This window comes from Phocoena sinus, chromosome 14, assembly GCF_008692025.1.
Source record: "Phocoena sinus isolate mPhoSin1 chromosome 14, mPhoSin1.pri, whole genome shotgun sequence".
NCBI lineage: Eukaryota > Metazoa > Chordata > Mammalia > Artiodactyla > Phocoenidae > Phocoena > Phocoena sinus.
The window spans coordinates 62,821,795-62,840,685 of NC_045776.1; the positions used below are offsets into that span (position 1 = coordinate 62,821,795).

Sequence of the window (18,891 nt, forward strand, 5' to 3'; positions counted from 1 at the left end):
GTCACCCCGCCCTCGAGGGGACACAGGCGGGACAAATGCAGCCGTAGGACTGGAGTGGCGACACTGATTCCGGTGCGTGCTGACGAAATGAACCGATCTTTGAGATTATGAAAATAAAGCTGCTGGAAAGAACCTGCCCGAGCCGCGTGGTTCCGTCAGAAACGGCCACTGGACGTGAATGTGCAGCCGGGCGCCCGCCGGCTCGAGGGGACGCCGAAGTCACCTCCGCCACATGGCTAGCAGGGCCTGGTGACCCTGGGGGCATGCCCGGCCCACACCGGCCTCGGCTCCGCCCCAGCCTCCAGGCCCCGCCCACACAGGTCTCCAGGCCCCGCCCTCCATCGACTGTTATTGGCTGCCAACCCGGACGTCCTGTTCAGTGGCGCGTCTCAAGGAGTTGGGCGAGGAGTTAGTGGTGAGATCTCGGGGCTCATTAGTCCCTCCGCCCATCAGTCACGCGGCGGTCCGCGGGCTCAGGAGGCGGGTTAGGCAGTCCCGGGACATGGCGGAAGGTAGAGGCTGGCAGGTAAGTGCGGTGGGACCCGGGGACCCGCGGGGCCAGGTCGGGAGGACGGAGATCAGGTCCGTCCGTGCGGGACGGGCTGGCGCTCACCGGGTCCCCAGCTCACTCCCCCGTCCCCGCAGCCGCCGCGCCCGTGCGAGGCCTACCGCGCCGAGTGGGAGCTCTGCAGCAGCGCCGGACACTTCCTGCGCCACTATTACGTCCACGGCGAGCGGCCGGCCTGCGGGCAGTGGCGGCGCGACCTGGACAGCTGCCGCGAGTGGGAGGAGCGCCGCAGCGCCGAGGCCCAGGTGACCCGACCCGGCGTGCCGAGCCCTGGAAGACCAGGAACCAGCCCGGGGGCACGAGACGCTGGGAGAAGGGGGCGGGCCTTAAAAAAGGGGTTCAGTTCCAGCCTCCACGTGTACTGGGGAGCGTGCTTTGATTTATATCCTTAAAAGGTCAGTCTGGCTGCCACGCTGAGAGAGGATATGGTAGAGGTGCTAGGGACCAGTAAGGAGGGGGTTGTGATCCATACATTCAGCAGACACTTACCACTTGGGACGCTCTTGGGGATCCAGGAGTGATGAGAACACAGCCCCTGTCCTCCCGACTCCTACATCCTAGTCTAGGATACAGCGGTGGCCTGGAGCTGATGGGGGTGTGCGTGTGGGGGGGGGATGGAGCGAAGCTGTGAGGGCGCAGTGCTCACGGAGCGTGCGGGGGAGGGAGCCAGCAGGACTGCCAAGTGTAAAAGAAAATGACAAGTCCGAGATCAGTGGAAAACAGGAGAGGTAGTTTGCAGCCTATATGGCAAGAGATTAATAACCTTTGTACATATATATATATATCTTTTAAAGATAGCTGTCACATATCTGTAAGAAAAATGGGAATTATTTCAGAATAGAAAAGTAGGCAAAGGGCACACAGAAGGAAAAGAAAAGAAAACCAAATAGCCTGATATATATTTAAAATGACAGTAACTGGTTACTGCCCAGCGGAATGTCCATAGGGGTTTGGAGAGTCAGGGCACCTGGGCAGTGTTTGTGGAATGTCAGGTTTTCTGATTATCTAAATGTCAAATGCATACCTTTAGATCCCACAGTTTTACTCCTGGAAGTTTATCCTAGGGAGGTAATTGGGTAACAACTGAAAATTCAAAATGTCCATTGTGTCACCATTTGTAATAGTGCAAAGACTGAAAGTGACCTAAAGTCCAGTAATAGACATTTGACCAGATAATGTCTTCCCCACCACAGAGAAGTACACAGCCATTAAGAAAAATAGATTGTAACCTATCCCCCTGTGGAAAGGTGCTCGCAGTATGTCACTTAATGAGAAAAGCAGGACGTGCACCAGCAAGGAGAAGATTATTCCTTCTTTAGGGAAATGGGTGATAGCCCTGAAATGCGGGCCTCAGATGGAATTGGGGAAGCTGTGAACTTCACCCTGGGAGGGAGGTCTGCAGGGCTTTCATATTTACTTTGCATTTCTGATCGCTTTTTAACAAGAACAGTACATTCCATTTGAGACAATAGAGCTTGAGGGAAAACAGATGGAAGATGAAATTCTATGTGTAAAGTGGCCAGCATAGCACCTGGCACCCCCTCATTACTGGCCGGGGTGGTGGCACCCACTGTCGTGTGTGTGTGTGTGTGTGTGTGTGTGTGTGTGTGTGTGTCTGTGTCTGTGTCTGTGTGTGTGTGTCTGTGTCTATGTCTGTGTCTGTGTCTGTCCGTGTCTGTCTGTCTGCCTGTCTCTGGCCTCTTCCCTTCTCTGGCCACTCTTACAGGCTCATCTCTCCTCCTGGCTCAGCCCCCAGCCCCTCTTACCTGGTGAATCTGATTAGGTCAACCGAAGGCATCAAGCCCTGGGGCCCAGGAGAATTAAAAATATCCTCAAAATGGTCATCTGCACAGTAGGTTTTTCACAGTAGCTTGGAGAATGATCTAGATGTGTGTGTAGTAACCACCCCCACCCCACCCCACCCTGCACTCACCAGGGCTTGCTGGGCTGCACTTGTCATGTGTGTGGGTGGGCACTGAGAGGAGGGAGGTACAGGGCACCCGTGAGGCCACAGGTGACCGGGTCTCCTTTGCAGCGGTCCCTACGTGAGAGCGAGCAGGCGAGAGTCCGGGCTGCACGGAAGCACGGCCTGGTGTGGGCCCCCAGGCAGAGCCCCCCTGCAGACTGGCACCTCCCTCTGCCCCAGGACAACGACCGCTGACAGGCCCAAATAGTCCAGAAGGTCCCTGGGAGCTTCCGCCTGACGTGGGACACAGAGTCCCCGTCTCCAGCCTCGCCTGCCCCACCACACTCAGAGCCAGTTCACTCAGCGTGCAGCTCCAGGAAGCCAGGCACCCCTGCGTGTCCCTGTGGGTGGCCAACGGGCAGGCCTGGGGACAGCAGCAAGGAGAGGCCGTCCCAAGGACTGGGCTCCTCAGTCGAACACTCGAGGGGCAGCCCGGATCTGTGTGGATGCACAGGTGGCCCCGTATGGCCCTGGTCTGGTGATGGCCACGCAGTGCTGGCCGCAGGTGTCCTCCCACCGCGGGCACTTCCTCTGCTCCTCTGTAGGCGCGGGCGGCGTCACCTCCTCGGCCCACGGCTCCAGGACACACAACCTTGTGTAAAGAGGGTTCCTAGACTCTTGGCTGAAGACACCCAAGCCCAACACATGGAATTTTGGTCTCCTTCCCTCAGAATTTCCCCTGGTCATTTTTTGAAAATGTGGAATATATCAAAAGACATTTCACAGGTTTGATTCCAAACAGAAGCTGAAAATTAAATCCACAGTTTAATTTTGAAAGGGTTAGATTTATAACCTGACGTTGTACTGGCCAGTATTAGAATTTTGTATGCTTACACTCTTGTAGATGTTTTTAAAATATATGTATTTGAACCAACGAGAACACTAGTTCTTTAGAGGTCTCTTTATTATGGGTGAAACGATTTAGCATCTGTGCCGTGTAACAGGCCCCAGCATGTGGTGCTGAGGGTCAGGCCTGCGGCATCTCAGTGCCTCCCTCACGATCTGGCTAGAGGTGGTGGTTCAACATCATTTTACTTATTCTTGGGGGCAAAATAATCCATCACTTCAGAAGGGCACACATTAAGAGAGTAAAATCTCCCATCATGTATGTTTGCTCTTGTGTGCCCCAAGTGTCCTTTGTGACTGTGTACCTGTGAGTGGTGGGGTGCCCACAAAGGACTCCCGCAGCAGAGGTGAGTATAAAGAAGACCCAGGGTCCCCCCGTCGCAGGGGGGAGCCCTGGTGTGTCTGAGGCAACCAGCGTCCGTCCACCGTGGCTGTGTTCATGGGCATTTCTGGCCGAGGAGGAGGAGGAGGAGGGAAGCTGCTACAGCTCCACCTGTGTCCTTTCTCTGAAACCTAGGCAGGGAGGCCGTCAGCCGCTCCTGGTGGAGCCGCCCTCCTGCTGCTGCTGGGTTAGGGCCTTGGGTGCCTGTGGCCAGGTGCTGGCTCCATCAGGAGTCCTACAACTTCTTGGATGCTGAGCAAGCTCCACCGCAGATGATCGTCACCCTAGAAAATGTTCCTCTGTCCACCCATGTCCACCCCTCATGTCTGCACACCCTGGGACCACAGGCTTGAAACAGACAAATGGCTTCAGTCCCGTTGAGTTCAGGAGACAGACATGAACATTCAAACATCAGCTGTGAAGAAAATGGACAGTGACAAGGCAGAGCATCATCTTTCAAACTTTGGGGACAGAGCCCACAGTGATAAGCAGTTTGCGTTGTGACCTGGTGCATCCTGTTACATGGCGCGCTGTCACTGAGCTGGGCTTCAAGGAGCGGCACCTGCCCCCACCCTGTGAGATACTGCTGCTGGGCCTGGCTCCATTACATGACGCCGTGAAAGGACGTAATTATAGGGATGCGGACGATTATGGGGCCGGGGGTCAGGGACATGGGGCAGCATCCTATAGTGCAGGACTGCAGGGGTGGCTGTGCTGTGACACATGGACACACAGATGAGCACAGCCGCATCTGGGAGCCTGGACCTACTCTGGCTACAGTCTATCTCTGGGTGCTGGCATGACTGGCCCTGTAGGATGTGACACTAGGGGGAGCCGGAGGAACCACACACAGCACCTCTCTGTTGATTTCCAGCCTCTTGTCAATCTATGATTACTTACAAATAAAAGGTTAAAACAAAACAGCTGCCCATGACCCACTGACTTGATCATACCATCTCGTGGATGAAATCTGTAAGTTGGGAGGTGGGGGAGGCTCAGAGTCCGAGGCTAGATCTGGAGGAGGCTGGAGGCTTTAGGCAGAGAAAGGGCCACATGCTAATGAGGTGGGGACGGGGTGTGATTTTCCAGGGTTGGGTAGCCAGGGCCCTCTAGGAAAATGGATAATCTGAATTCTTACTCAGGTGGAGTGTTCCGCTGGTTTATTTGCACTAAGGTGGTGAAGAACCAAAGCCTTTCTGAGGTGGTGATGCAAGGGGTACAAGTGGACCTCTGCCTACACTGCACCCTCACTGTTAGACTGCATTATGTACCCCCAGTTCCTCCGGGGAAGGTCTAACCTCCTGCCGCTCTGAGTGAGACTATTTGAAGATGGATCTTTAAAGAGGTGCTTAATGTGAAATGGGGTTGCGTGGGTGGGCCCTAATCCAATGACTAGTGTCCTTACACAGACACACAGAGGGATGATCACATGGGTGCACGAGATGGCTGTCTACACACCAAGGAGAGAGGCCTTGGGAGAAACCAGCCCAGCCGACACCTGGATCTTGGACATCCAGCCTCCGGAACTGAGAGAAATAAATGTGAGTCGTTTCAGCTCCTTGGTCTGTGGTGTTTTGTTCTGGTGCCAGAGCTCACTCATATACTCCCTGCTCCAGACTAACAGCAGCCTCTGCCCGGCCAGGCGTCATACCCTCCTGGAGGACACATGGCCTCACGCAGTGGGGTCCCTGCCACTCGACACTCTTCTCAGCCTCCCCCATACCCCCCAGCTTGAAACCCAGAGCCAGCCCTGCCTCTCCTCCAGGTGCAGGCAACACACAGCACAGCTGCACGTCCTTCACCTCCGTTCCTGGGGTCACTTTGTGCCTCTTGCTGGTGGCGTCTGCCTCACACAGTTGGAATCCTCCTTTTCACTGGAGGACAGTGGTCAATGTTTTGGCCTTCCTCTCCCCAGTACCAGGCCAAGAAGGGCAGCCTCCCAAACCCCCGTGCATGCTCAGGTGAATTAACTGTGACTCTGACCTAAGACAAGACACTTGGTTAAATGCATTTATTCACAGCAGGCCTGAGCCTGGGGGTGCAGGCTCCCGACGGCAGCGTCCTGAGGGCAGCTGCCTGCAGCTCTATCTCTTGAACTCCATCTGTGTGTACACCTTGGTGATATCGTGGTACCTGCCTTCTGGGGGTTGGTAGTTGGCGATCGGCGGTGTGTAGTCTGGCCCTTGTCTCTCAAAGGGAAACAGACTGGGGTCCCGCTTGGTGGCCTCGGCATGGAGTTCTGGGGCCGTGAGCTTCAGCTCCTGCAGAGCTTCCTGCTGGGCCTCGAGCAGGGACGCAATGGCGCCCCTCTCCATCTCATGCTCACACTGCTTGTACAGTGCCCATTTCTTCAGAAGCAGGGCTCTCCGCTCGTTCTCTTCAAAGGGGAGTTCCATTGGCGGCCGCTGCCTGGGAACACAGAGCCAAGGGCATGAACCTGGGGGCGCCAACCGACTGCACCGGACCCGAGTGTCCCCACTGCCAGACGCAGATGGAACTTAGGGACAAATTAAGGGACAGAATGTTGGATGTGGCAGCAGCGGCAACTGACACCTGGAACCACTGCCATTTTCTTTACGTGAAGAAAAGAAACAACAGTGCTCTCAGCAGATTGTGGCAGCACGTCCTCTGTGCCAAGCAGAGCCTGCTGGTGGGGAAACGTGGCTTTGGAGAAAAGTCAAATGGTGTTATGAAAACGGACACCAATATCCCAGGGAGTCAAAGCCTGTATCAGCCCTGGAGACCCAAAAAAGCACCTGCCTTGTCCCACTTACATGGCGAGGTACTACTTTATAAATGGTACGCACTTCTGACAAGAAGGCAGCAATCCCACCAACCCCACACACGACACATCCCAGCTCTGAGCATTTGCATCCTAGAGCAGGAGGCTAAGGGTTTCCTACCAGCAGGAAGGGGTAAGAGCTGCAGGCCCAGGGCCCCAGTCATCAGTCACAGCTAAACTCCTCTGCAAGAGCAACACTCCAAACTTGCTCCAGCATCTGCCCTGAGCTTCCTTCCCACAATCAGCCATTCAGGAGCAGCGCCCAGGAATGCTTTCTCCACCTCCCATGAGACAATCCAGGAGAAGAGGACTCAGAACAGGGCCAAGCCAGCCCAAGCCTATGACCCCTTCCCATTACAGGTGTGAAGTGCAGACAGAACTTCCTGAAGGTCACAAAACTCCTTTGCTCTGAAGACCTCAACCCTAGAGGGCCCGTACCTCGCTTTATTTAAGAACTTGACGGGCGTGATAAAATCCTCAATGGGAACGAGCTCCTGGCTCGCCTTTTCCAGTCGTCGGATCCTCTTTTTCAAGCGCTCCTTTGCTGCTTGGTCTTTTTTAGGGTCCACCTTCTTCTTCTTTTGCAGAGGTTCTGCTCTAAAGGATAAAGCAAACACTAAACATTTTCCTCTTTGGCCTCGTGAACGTGTAGAGACATGGCACTAGGCAAAGTGCCTGCAAACTTGTACCGAGCTCTCCCTCAGGAAAGGACCGTGTGGGCCTGGCCTCCCATGCTGAATGTGGTAGGGAGACGGCCTCCACGGGGGGTCCTTATGAGAACTGTGTGGGCACGGTCAACCCAGGAAGGCGTGGAAAAACTCCGTGGGGTGTCAGGGTATAAATTAAAGGGAAGTGCTCATCTTTAGTGAGGGGTTTCAGGTGGGCCTTGGGATAGCACTGAAAAGCGAAAATACCAAACTGATGAATTAGAAGCTCGTTACTCACATTACTTATTTATTAATTGAAGTATAGTTGATTTACAATGTGTTAATTTCTGCTGTACAGCATAGTGACTCATTTATACATATATACATTTTTTAATATTCTTTTCCATTAATGCTTTATGTCAGGATATAGAATATAGTTCCCTGTGCTACACTATAGGACCTTGTTGTTATCCGTTAGAAGCTCGTTACTCACATTTTAAATGGATTTGTGATTTATAAAAATGATTTGACTAAGAGAGACAGTATAATAAAAATAACTGTCAAGTTCCTGTTTATACTTTTTGAGATTTCTTAACAAATTTCCCTATCCTCGAGCACGGACAAAAGTCTGATTTACCCTCAGGAACACATCTCCTATGCTGATAAGTTACTATTCAGAACAACCGAATCTCTAGCATCAAGACTGAGTTTTATGAGTTAAGTCCCTAGAAAGTATTCAGGGTCCCAGGTGGAAAAAAGAATCCTCTCACCTCCCCCCACCTTTCCGGAGAGTAAGAAACGGAAGTGCTGTCTGTGCTCTTTAAAATTTTACACAAGAATCCCTTGAGAGCTAAGTAACTTTTCTTTAAACCACTTTTGCATTTAACTTTTGACCTCTGATTACAGATATAACAGTATTTCATATGAAAAGACATAAGGGCATCCATCTAAATTTAACTGAGAAACTTCGCAGACTTAACATCGAGCAACCTTGCTCGCTGGGTTCCCGTGCGCGAGCCCCCAGGCCGGGCCCGCGGCCGGGTTACCTCATGGGCACGAGTCCCCAGAACGACAGCAACGAGGCCCGCTGGTGCGCGTCCCTCGTCTGCGTCGGCCGCGCTCCCAGAAGCCTGGAAGAGACCGAGTGTGCATCAACGCCCGCTTCCCCGTTAAGGTCACTCACGAGCCCCGTAACTACGGGGTGAGACCGCCAAGGCCAGCAGGGAAGCTCTCAATCCGCGTCCCCGCGCACCCGCGTCCCGGCTCCTCCGCGCTCACCGGCTCGGCGGGCGCAGAGCCGCCCTCAGCGCCGCGGCCGCCATGCCTCCCGATCGCCGACGGCCGCTTCCGGGCGCGCGCCCCTAGGCGGTCCGGCCCGCGGTGCGCCGCTCTCGGGTCCGACAGCCGCGCAGCCCCGCGCTCCCGCGTTCCGGCCGCCGCGTCTAGCCCTGCCTCCAACGTGGCCCCGCCCCGCGCCCGGCGCCTCGCACCTCGCGCCGATCAGGGGCTTCCTTCCCGCGGGCGCCGCTCCCTTGCCTCTCCCTAGCCGCTCGGCCTGCGCCCCGCGAGGGCCGAGACCAGCAGTGAGGCCGGCGGGGCCGAGGGGGCTAAGAGTCCGCGCACGAGAGGCGGCCTGGGCGTCCAGTAAACGCTCCGGCTCGTTCGCCGACGTCGGAGCCGGGCCGCGGTGGCTGCACCGGCGCGGCACGTGGCCTGCGCTCGCGGGCGACAAATGAACACGCGCTGGGGGCGGTGGAAGCCTGTTAATTAGTCGGCTCCGCACCGGCGGGCAGAGCGGCCAGGCCGTCTGCGCCGCCCGGCCCCGCCCGGCCGGGGCGCACCCCAGGTCCCGCTCGCCCGTCCGCGCGCTCCCTGCCGGCCGGCCCCTCGCTCGCGGCCGTGCGGGGCGGGCCCGAAGAGGAGCCGCCTTCCCGCCCGGCCGGCTGAGGAGCCGGGCGGCCCGTGAGCGCGGGGAGCGGTTTCCCGCCGGGGCTGTTTGGCAGGTGCGCGCCGTGACTTCCGGCGTTGCCCGGGAGCCGCCGGAGGAGGAGCGGCGCGGGGGATGCGGCTGTGGCGGCGGCGGCGGCGGCCGAGCGCGGGGGTCGGCGGCGGCGGCGGCGGCGGGGGTCGCGGGCCGACGATGGCGCGGCGGCGCTGAGGGCGGGAGGCGAGCGGCGGCTGGAGGGCGGGCGGCGCGGGCGGCGGCGGCTCCATGGCCCGGGCGCGCTGAGGGACGCGGCTCTCGCCTCAGCCCGGCGGCGGCGGCGGCGGCGGCCGAACAATGAAGCTCCTGAAGCCGACCTGGGTCAACCACAATGGTGAGTGCGCGCGGGGGTCGCGGGGGGCCGAGCCCGGAGACGGGCCGTGGTCTGGAGCCAGGTGGGAGCCGCGCGCAGGCCTGCCCGCTTCGCTCCGACGCCGAGTGCCCGGTGCCCGCGCCGCGGGGCTGGCGGTCGCGGACTTTGTCCTCGCGCGAGGAGACCGGGAGCCGGGCACGTGCTCGGCCACGTCCGCCCTCGCCCCGGCCCTTGCTCCAAGCCCTCGGCCGCCCGCCCGTGGTCCGGGCAGGGTTAGCGGCCCGGCCCGAGGAGCGGCCCTGGGCGCCGGCCGGGATGTGCCAGGACGGTCCAGTGTGTGAAACTGGAGCGGAATGGCCTTTCAGTAGCGGGGTGTAGACCTGGAATGGGCACGTCCTGCCATGCCAGAGGGACTGGATCTGGTGACAGTGCTTTAGGTGGGGGACCGTGATTCTGGGCTGAGATCCCCCAGCCCGAGGAATTACGTTCACACTGAGCTGGAGCATGAGGGCGACTCGGATGGGGCCTACGGGGCACAGGTGTGTGCTCGGAGAGGGCCTGCCTTAGCTCTGGGGCAGCGGCCCTAAAGCACACCCAGGGAGCGGACTCATCCAGTCCTCTGGTAGGGAAGAGACTCTGGTACAGAGAAGCGCGGTAACCAGCAGTTTTGCTGTTGTTCTACCTGGCTCGCACACTTGCTGCAGGAGTTGGCCTTCGCCCCCTAGGAAGGTGAGGGGAGCGAGCCCCCATCCCCTACTGGTAGCAGTGAGCCCAGGGAGCAATACTCCAGCTGAGGGCCCGCAACCTGGATGGCCCGACTGTTGGTAGGCAAAGAGTCACCCTGATTCTGTCTTGTTCCTCATTTCTACTTTGCTGTGCGACTAGAGGGAGCTAGTTTTCTTTTAGAACAAGTTGGGTAGATGTTTTTGCCTTTCTTAAGTGTGTTGCTTTTTAGTTTTGAACTTGATCTCAGGATGCTTGCTTTCTATTGCTGCAGCCTTTCCATTTTCTAGCAGGACATCCTTCTCGTTTTTCAGGGCCCGGGTGAGGTCCCCTTTTCCTTTTGTTACCATTCCTCTTGAGTTACTCCACTAGATGTGCTCTGTCCCTGTGGGTGTACATTCCTTGTGCCCCTAGGGCGCAGACTGCCTCGCTTCCCTCTGCATTCCCTGCCACACTCAGCAGTGCCTTTCACGTAGAGGGTCTGCGATAAACGTTGGCTGAGCAGGTAAGAGGGCTGAGGTTGCCATAACTTACTAAGACAGCTGGGTTGACAGTATGTGAAAGCAAAAGCAGTGAACTCTGGTTTCATTTCTCCTGTGTTGGTCTCCAAGCGCATCTCCTGACGTGTAGTGTGAGATCTTTCCCTGGAGAACTGGGCAAATGTTCAGTAATTATAAATTATGGTGCTTGTGAATCAGGAAGGGAAAAGTTTTTACTATGAGCTAGTTTGCTGTGCAAGTGAAGTCTGAAGGAATTTTCATTTTGACACTGCCTAGATGAGGTTGTGTGTGTTGTGTACCCTTCTCCAGCCTTCCTTCTACCATGTAATTTATAACTTAGTGATAAGCTCCTTTGTAGGACACAAGTTTTATGCTGTGTAGGCACAAGTAAGTCAGGATACTTAAGCTATTGTTTAGGCACAAATGAGGGAAAGTCTGCAGCCAGGCCACAGCCAGTAGTCCCCGCCTGGCAGGGTGGGCTGAGTTGTGGGCCTGGGGCCTCTTGTTGCTGCAGCCTCTCCACTGTCCTCGAGTAGAACCTGATAGTATCTGCCCTGCCTTCTTTATAGCGTGATTGTGGTGTTTGCTTGGGAAGGAAGACAAAGTGCTCCCCGAGATAATAGAAGGAATTGAGACTCTTTTAAACCTGTTCTTTGTCAGGTTTCCTTTCTTTTAAAATCTCTGGGAATCACCCGTCTCATTGAGTGTTCAGGACTGTCGGGTAAATTACTGCTCTCCTGAAGGACATACTGATGGTCTGGATCAGTACTGAGCTGTCCTTTAAAGACTGGTGAATAGGGGGAGCTGCTGGGGGCGAGCGCTGCTTAGCCAGGAGCCCAAGTGGTGGGTGGTGGCCAGTAAAGTCGAACGTGCTTTGGATTAAGGGACCCAAAAGACCGTGGTGGTTTGGAGAGAGCATCACTGCACTTTCTGGCTTCCTGACTCTGCATTCAGTCTCCTGACTGATTATGCAGCGCGAACATACTTTTTCTGGGGTCTGAAAGCCTGAAGAGGGAGGGAGCAGAGAGCCCTGCGTTTTCCCTGAGGTGGCAGGATTCATCAAATAGTGTAAGCGGGCAAATTGAAAGCAGAGAGAGAAGTGTTTGTTGGGTGCAGGTGTGTTCTCAGTCTTCGTTTTCCTGGCTGATTATAGTAGTGAGACCTTTCCTCTAAGGGAGGGTTTCTCAGTCTCAGCACTATTGACATTTTGGGCCACATAACTGTTGTGGAGACCAATCTGTGTTGTAGGATGTTAGTAGCATCCCTGGCCTCTGCCCTCCAGATGCCAGTAGCATCTTCACTCACACACACACACAGAGTTGTGACAACAGACACTGTCTCCAGACATTGCTCTCTGTTGGCCAGGTCACCCCCAGTTGAGAATCACTGTTCTAAGGTGATCGGTTAAGTATTGAAGTCATGTCACAGTAATGAGCTTTGAGCATGGAATCAGGCTGGATTCAAGATGTCATCATTTATTAGCTGTAGATTGTTGGGCTTATGACTCCACTTTCTGGGCCTTGGTAAAGTTGAAGCTATGTGCCAGGCATTGTTCACACACACACATACACACACACACACACACACACGTGTTTTACTCTGTGTTCTTGGATATGGCATTCCTTATGTATTTTATTTTAGGCTTGACCAAAATAAGGTTTATTTCTAAGTTAGGTTATGACCATATATTTGTTAGAAACTGAAAGCAATTGGGTTTTTGGTTGTAGGAAAATGCAGTTTGTATGTTGAGAATCATTGAGATTCATGGTTCTTCCCATCGCAGGGCCTTTGTCCCTGAGAGTTTTTCTGGAATTCTTGTGGTGTTCATGCACAGCTCTTTAGTGAAGCCCATTCTAACCAGAAGGGCCAGGACTGAAAGGACACTCATTCTCCTTTGGTTTCTGGCAGTGTTGTAAAAAGGTATATGGCAAATTTTCAATAATGGGATAATTTGTCAGTTAACTGCATTGCTTTATGGCGTGTGTTTTTTCTCCTGTCCTATGATTGGATTCTTTTCCCTACCTCTTCTCATTCCACAAAGGATTTAAGACATTCTTCTGAGGCATGTCCTGCACCTGAGTGATAATGAATGTCAGTTTGAAGGGGAAACTCGAGGAAGGATGACCCAGTAATGAAGCTGGCCTGGGTGTGGAAAGGCTCTGCACAGCTGCTCTGAGAACAGGCCAGGAGGGATCCCGGTAGTGACGTTTTGTGACTGCCCTGGTCATTCAGGTAACCTGTGCAGTTGGCCCAGATCAGGGCTTCTCAAACAGGCCAGAGTCTGGAGACATTTTTGGTTTTCACAGCTGGAGGGGGTGGAGTGTGGGTGGAGGACAGGATGCCGCTGAACTAGAATGCTCTGCAGCCTCATGGATGCTCCTCTGCAACAGTCACCTGGCCCAATGTCCATAGCGCCGAGGCTGGGAAACTGCTCTAGGTGAGAGTACCTTTGTATCGTTATTTGGCCTTTTCATCCATCCAACTAGATTGTAAGCTTCTTGAGGACAAGGAATTTGCCTATTATTTTGGAGTCAGTTAGTCCTGTTCTTGAGTCTCTATGCTCTGCTGCTCACAAAGGGTGTTACAGAAGGTTCTTTACGTCTCTTATCCTGGTCTGTTAAGTGAAGCGGGTAACAGCTGCTTTGGCTGCTGCCTGCTCACCTGCGAAGGCTCAGGAAATGCACACTCTCTTCACAGTGTCACACTGACTTAACACCTGAAGACAGTAGAGTGATTTTTTAAAATAACCAGAATACATCTGAAGAGGATTCGGAAGAAAACTGGGTGGGATTTTGCCTTAGATAGTACACTTGTGGGATTTACACTGATTTATACTCTGAACGTTGAACCCTTCTGGAGAGAAGTTCTGTGGGCATCAGAGGTAAAAAGACACTCCCTGTGCACGGAAAACTGTGCCAGGTGGGAGAGGGGAACAGACCACATTCTAGAATGCAGGGCAGAGGGTAGCCTGGGGAGGAGGGCGTGGTCTGTGGGTGCCCTTGGGCTGGGTCTGGACCACAGGAGGACTGTGTGGCAGAGGAGGTGCCACTGCTGTGGGAGCGTCAGGAGTGGAGGCCCAGGGAGGGCTGGCGTGTGGAGCATGTTAGCACAGAGACTGCGCAGGTGATGGCAGGTGGGGCTGCAGGGCAGAGCCATGAGCACCTGCCTAGAAGCTTGGACTCCTTCTGGGGGTTGCGAGAGGGGAGCATGGGGCGTTTCTGAGGAGGCTGGACGTGGTTGGAAGGCCCCAGAGGAGCTGGTAGGCATTCCCTGGGCCTAGGTGAGAGGTCCTGATGGAGGCAGGGAGGTCAGTGGTAGAGGTGCACACGGGGTAGAGGCAGGTAGCTGTGTAGATTGGAGACGCTCAGAGTTGATTTCTTTAGTATGCTGAGAACAGAGTAGAGTTGAGGGCTAGGAAATGAGGTTTTCTTAAATATTTCTTTTAATTTAAGGAGTGGTTAAAAAGATGTTTTCACCTTATGAGTTGAATTGAAGTTACACAGCTGGGAGGGACCTCTGGGCAGTGCCTGGCCTTGGCCATTGAGGGGACCTGCTGCCTGCCTTGACCCCCCCTTTTCCCCAGAGGTACGAGGCTACCCTGTTCATCCAGGGTGTTTGCCTGTGGACTGCAGAGGTGTCTGGCTCATGAAACATGGGTCTGGAATGAGCCCTGGGGACCATACATTGATGCAAGCACATTTTATCCTGCCAAGACGAGCAGCAACACCTGGAGGCGGGAGCGGGCCATCGGTTCATCCACGTCATTAAAGAGCAGGGAGGGCATGTCATGGACACTGGACGCCCACCCACTTCCTTTCCATCAGAACCCCAGGGTTTTCCTCTTGTCTGCCCTCTTCTTCAGGGTCTTGATAGCCCTGAGCTGGAGTGTGGGTGAGTGCCCAGGCCTCGTTGGGGAACAGCCATGTGATGCCATTCTAGGCAGTAGGACTGGGAGGGGATGTCTGCTCAGGGTTTCTGGGGAATAATCAGGTAAGAAGAGATGCTTGAGAGGCCCATCTCTCTTCTCCTGGACTTCACTGTGTCTGTGTGTGGCAGCCAGCCTGTGACCCTGAGGACAGGGCTCGCACCGAGGATGACAGGAGGGGAAGGTGGAAGGAGTGGCTGCTTATGCCGCTATGAATGAACCTTGAAGTCAGCCCTTCTCAGGACTTGTCACGTGACTTAGTAGGTTACCCTTGAAATTCTCTCTGACTTGCTGCAGAAAGAAAACATCCCTGACAGTACAGTTGGCAGATGGGAACTGAGACAGTAAGTTTCTGTAAGGAGAAAAGGAGATGCAGGAGGGGAGCTTACTGAGGTGACAGAGGGCAGGCCTCATAAACGAGAGTGGTAGGTGGGTGAATGCGGGAGAAAGCCCTGGGGTAGGGGTAGAGTGGGAGGAGTTTAAATAAGGTTCTTTGGGGAAGCCTGAGTGAGAAGGTAACATGTGAGCAGAGACCTCGTTGCAGGAAGCAGGCGGTGAGCTGGATGTGTGTGTGCCCAAGACATACCTGGGGTGCTCCTGGACTCCCCACCTGCGGGGCGTGAGGGAAGCAGGGCTGGACAGGTAGGAGCTGGTCGGTAATGCAGGTACCTCAGAAGCTGCAACTGGCCCTTCTGGGGGGCTGGCTGAGCCCTTCAGAGTTGTCCCGAATTGGGATGAAGGGCTCAGGCCTTTATACTCCCACATCCACAGTCATCAGGTGTAGGCTGTCCCTGCCAGGAGGCCTGATCTTGGTCAAAGCAGTTCTGCTGAGGAGCTGTCACAGGCTGTAAACACTCCCACAGCTGGGGGGGTGGGGGGGCGTGTTTCAGTACTGGAGGGAGGGCACCTGGACAGGGCATCATGGCAACCTCCTAGGCCTGATGGAGGTGAGGAAGGCGGCCCTCTGTGGAAGGAGCATTTCAGGCAGCGAGAATGGCCAGAGCAAGCTTGCCTGGTGGGTCTGAGGAAGAGCAAGGATGTGGGAGCAACACTGGGAGGCATGAGCAGCAGGAGGTGAGGCCAAGTGAGCAGTGGACTGGCTGGAGGACCCGCACGCACGGGCCCTCCATGCAGCTCGAGTAGAGGAGTCCCACACCTGGCGTGCTCTCAGATCTTGCTGGCCACTGCACTGGGACTCAGCCGGGCAGTGGGCATGGGGGCAAGGGCGGGAGCTGGAGGACCTGGGAAGAGGCTGTGGCAGTGATCCAGAGGTGGCCAGGGCAGTGGTGGTGCAGTGAGTGTGTGTGTGGTGGTGGGGGGTATACATAAACACATACACACATGTTGGTGTTGAAGTGTAATTTACATAGTGAAATGCACAGACATGGTGAGTTTTGACAAACAGGTACACTGTAACCTGTTCCCCACTCAAGATACAGAATGTTTGTACCTCCCCAGAAAATTAGAGTTACAGTAGTGAATGTAGTCATCAGGTCAAATGTGGGGTGTGAGATAGCGGGGGAAGGGGAGCCCGTGGGATCAGTAAGACTGTGAAGGAGCAGATGGGGAGGAGGAGCCAGGTTCAGTGACGCGGGGTGACCAAGCCCGGCCCCGCGAGAGGCCTTCCTGAAGCGCCTGTATGCTGAGGGGCCTCAGCCTCCTCATCCTGAAGCACCAGGGCTCTGAGCTGGAGCTGCTATTGAGGAACAGGACGGCTGCTTTGTTTTTGGCTGTGTCCATTGCCAATCTGATTGCTCTAGGGTACGTTAATGGTGTGTGAGGATCTGGATAATGGAGCACTTTGTGACTTTATGCTTGTAATGTGGAAAATGTAAAGTAATTTTTCTTATAAAAGTAATGCCTGTTCAATTTAGAAAAAGAAAATACAAAAAGGAGAACACATTGTTAAAACTTTTTAATATGGTCTTTCAGACCATTTGGAAAAAATAACTGGGTAACAGTGCTTTTTGAAAACACATTTTGTTTAGTGTGCATACCATATTATAAAGGTACCTGGGTTGTTCAAGATCTTAGCCAAATGCCCAATATCATAATAAATCCAGTGTTTTTATTGAGTAGCCTCCCTTCAGACAGCTGAAGTGTTACCATGCATTTTCCACTTAAATGATATTGTAGGGTTGTTATTTTTCTTTTTTCTTTTTTTAATTGACGTACATTAATTAGTTTCAGGTGTACAACATAATGATTCAATATTTGTTCATAATTGCAAAATGATCACCGCAATAAGTGAACATCTGTCACCTCACATAGTTAAAGAATTATTTTTTCCTGATGAGAACTTTTAAGATTTATTCTCTTAGCAACTTTCAAAAATGCAATACAGTATTATTAACTATAGTGTTATTTTCTTAGTTGTGATTGTTGTTAAACTTTCTCCTCTATGGGAAAGTTCTTTTTTTTTTTAATTTTTTTTTTTATTTTTGGCTGTGTTGGGTCTTCATTGCTGCGCGTGGGCTCTCTCTAGTTGCTGCAAGCAGGGGCTGCTCTTCGTTGTGGTGCGCGAGCTTCTCATTGCGGTGGCTTCTTTTTTGCAGAGCACGGGCTCTAGGCGCGCGGGCTTAGTTGCTCCGTGGCATGTGGGATCTTCCTGGACCGGGGCTCGAACCTGTGTCCCCTGCATTGGCAGGCGGATTCTTAACCACTCCACCACCAGGGAAGCCTGGAAAATTGTTCTTAACTGCTCTTAATTCTCTAATGGATCTAGATAAGGAGGGATGACTCTATTTATAGAAATTCATCTTGCAGATATCTTTTAAGGAATATCTCTGTTCTGTAAAATAAGAGGAGAAAAGAGTATGAAGAAACACCAGAGCTTTTTTTTTTTTTTTTTTTTTGGTGTGTGTGTGTGGGTGTGATATGCGGGCCTCTCAGTGTTGTGGCCTCTCCCGTTGCAGAGCACAGGCTCCGGACGCGCAGGCTCAGCGGACATGGCTCACGGGCCTAGCCGCTCCGGGGCATGTGGGATCTTCCTGGACCGGGGCACGAACCCATGTCCACTGCATCGGCAGGCGGACTCTCAACCACTGCGCCACCAGGGACGCCCCAAAGCCTTCTTGATTGTGTTTTGGCAAATGCTGCAGGAGACGTGAGGAGGTCTGTAAATGATATACCTGCACTTTCTTCAACTCTAGTTCATGGCCCCCCCTCCCCCCCACCGCCCCCCGCAAAAAAAAAACCACCCAACCCAACAACGGTTGCTCCAGCTTCCTTCCTGTGCTGTGTTTTGAATGTCTCAGGCACCTGACACCTGAGGTGTCCCTGCAGTTGTGCTGACTTAGGGAGACCAAGAAGTTGTGGTTGAAGCGGTGGAGGTCCTAGCTGCAGACGGCTCTGTGCAGCCAGGGCTCTGCTTCCCCTGCCCACCTTCCCAGGATTGGGATGCTAGTGACATGGAATGTGTGTTAGAACTGGGGGCCTCTGCCCAGCCTTTCACAACATCAAGTGTTTATGGAGTGCCTACTGTGTGTCACTGCCCTGGGGAGACCCCGTGACTAAGCAGACAAAAGTGACTCAGCTCTCGGGCTTTACATTCCGGTGGGCAGAGTAGACAGACGTGCAATAAAGGAAGCGACACCTACAGTACGTGGGAAAGTAGATCAGTGTTAGGGGGGTTGTTGTGCCAAGCTGGGTGGTCAGGGGAGGCCTCAGTGCGGGGAACGGAGGCAGGAGGGAAAGAGCCAGGGTGGGCACTGGGTGGGAGTGGAGAGGAAGCGGGCGCTGGACTATCAGTGGGGGCAGGGGCTGGTCTGGAGTTGAGGCCGGAGAAGTCGCGAGTCCTGTGGCTGTTGTGAGGCCTTGACCGAGATGGCAGGTTTGGGCGGGAAGACCAGGAGCTGCTTGTGGCAGCAGCAGGCAGGCGGGCAGCTGGACAGAGGGGTTTCCTGCCCCACAGAGAGCAGAGAGCTCAGGTGCAGGGTTCCCTCCAGAGAGATTGCTGGTTATGGGACGTGTGCACTGTCACCTGCACGAGAAAAGCATCCGCTTCATGATGACAGCCACTGGTGTTTTGATGTTTACCTTTATCAGACACAGACATATATGCAGTTTTTAGAAAACAGGCTTCATGTGTACATATGCGCATTTATGCCTTATTGAGGTGGTTGTAGATTCCCACGCAGCTGAGATCCTCTGTACACTTTGCCCAGTTTCTCCCAGGGGTGACGTTTGGCAAAGCTGCAGTCTGATGTCACGATGATGTTGACAGACCCCACCTGCCTCACTCAGAGCCCACTCT

The 18,891-nt window shown here is 54.1% G+C and overlaps 3 protein-coding genes across 9 annotated transcripts in view; 2 read left to right on the plus strand and 1 right to left on the minus strand.

Moving 5' to 3' along the window:
* On the plus strand, positions 1-4,749 carry C14H22orf39 (chromosome 14 C22orf39 homolog). Of its 4 annotated transcripts, none has more exons than XR_004353082.1 (3): positions 1-526; positions 646-2,420; positions 2,604-4,749. XR_004353082.1 is itself a non-coding variant. In XM_032653873.1 (3 exons), exons 1-2 carry the CDS (start codon positions 503-505, stop codon positions 958-960), a joined length of 339 nt encoding a protein of 112 aa, XP_032509764.1. In that variant the 5' UTR covers positions 1-502; the 3' UTR covers positions 961-963; positions 2,604-4,742. The 4 variants fall into 4 exon arrangements, 3 of the variants coding, with proteins under 3 accessions (XP_032509764.1, XP_032509763.1, XP_032509765.1); XM_032653873.1 differs by having other exon boundaries at positions 646-963; positions 2,604-4,742; XM_032653874.1 differs by having other exon boundaries at positions 357-526; positions 646-813; positions 2,604-4,740.
* Positions 4,750-5,756: 1,007 nt separating this feature from the next.
* MRPL40 (mitochondrial ribosomal protein L40) lies at positions 5,757-8,635 on the minus strand. Of its 2 annotated transcripts, XM_032602369.1 has the most exons (4): positions 8,470-8,633; positions 8,238-8,321; positions 6,983-7,141; positions 5,757-6,171 (listed from the first exon to the last, which is right to left on the minus strand). In XM_032602369.1, exons 1-4 carry the CDS (start codon positions 8,511-8,513, stop codon positions 5,847-5,849), a joined length of 612 nt encoding a protein of 203 aa, XP_032458260.1. In that variant the 5' UTR covers positions 8,514-8,633; the 3' UTR covers positions 5,757-5,846. The 2 variants fall into 2 exon arrangements, with proteins under 2 accessions (XP_032458260.1, XP_032458261.1); XM_032602370.1 differs by lacking the exon at positions 8,238-8,321 and having other exon boundaries at positions 8,470-8,635.
* A 580-nt stretch (positions 8,636-9,215) lies between these two features.
* The window catches only part of LOC116738714 (protein HIRA), a 75,030-nt gene continuing 65,354 nt past the window's right edge, over positions 9,216-18,891 (plus strand). The window contains exon 1 of one of the 3 annotated variants that reach the window (XM_032602364.1): positions 9,216-9,509. In XM_032602364.1, the coding sequence (XP_032458255.1) occupies positions 9,473-9,509 (37 nt within the window). In that variant the 5' untranslated portion in view covers positions 9,216-9,472. Of the gene's footprint in view, positions 9,510-17,610; positions 17,751-18,891 lie in introns of those variants that run through there. The other 2 variants (XM_032602363.1, XM_032602365.1) reach the window with 2 other exon arrangements.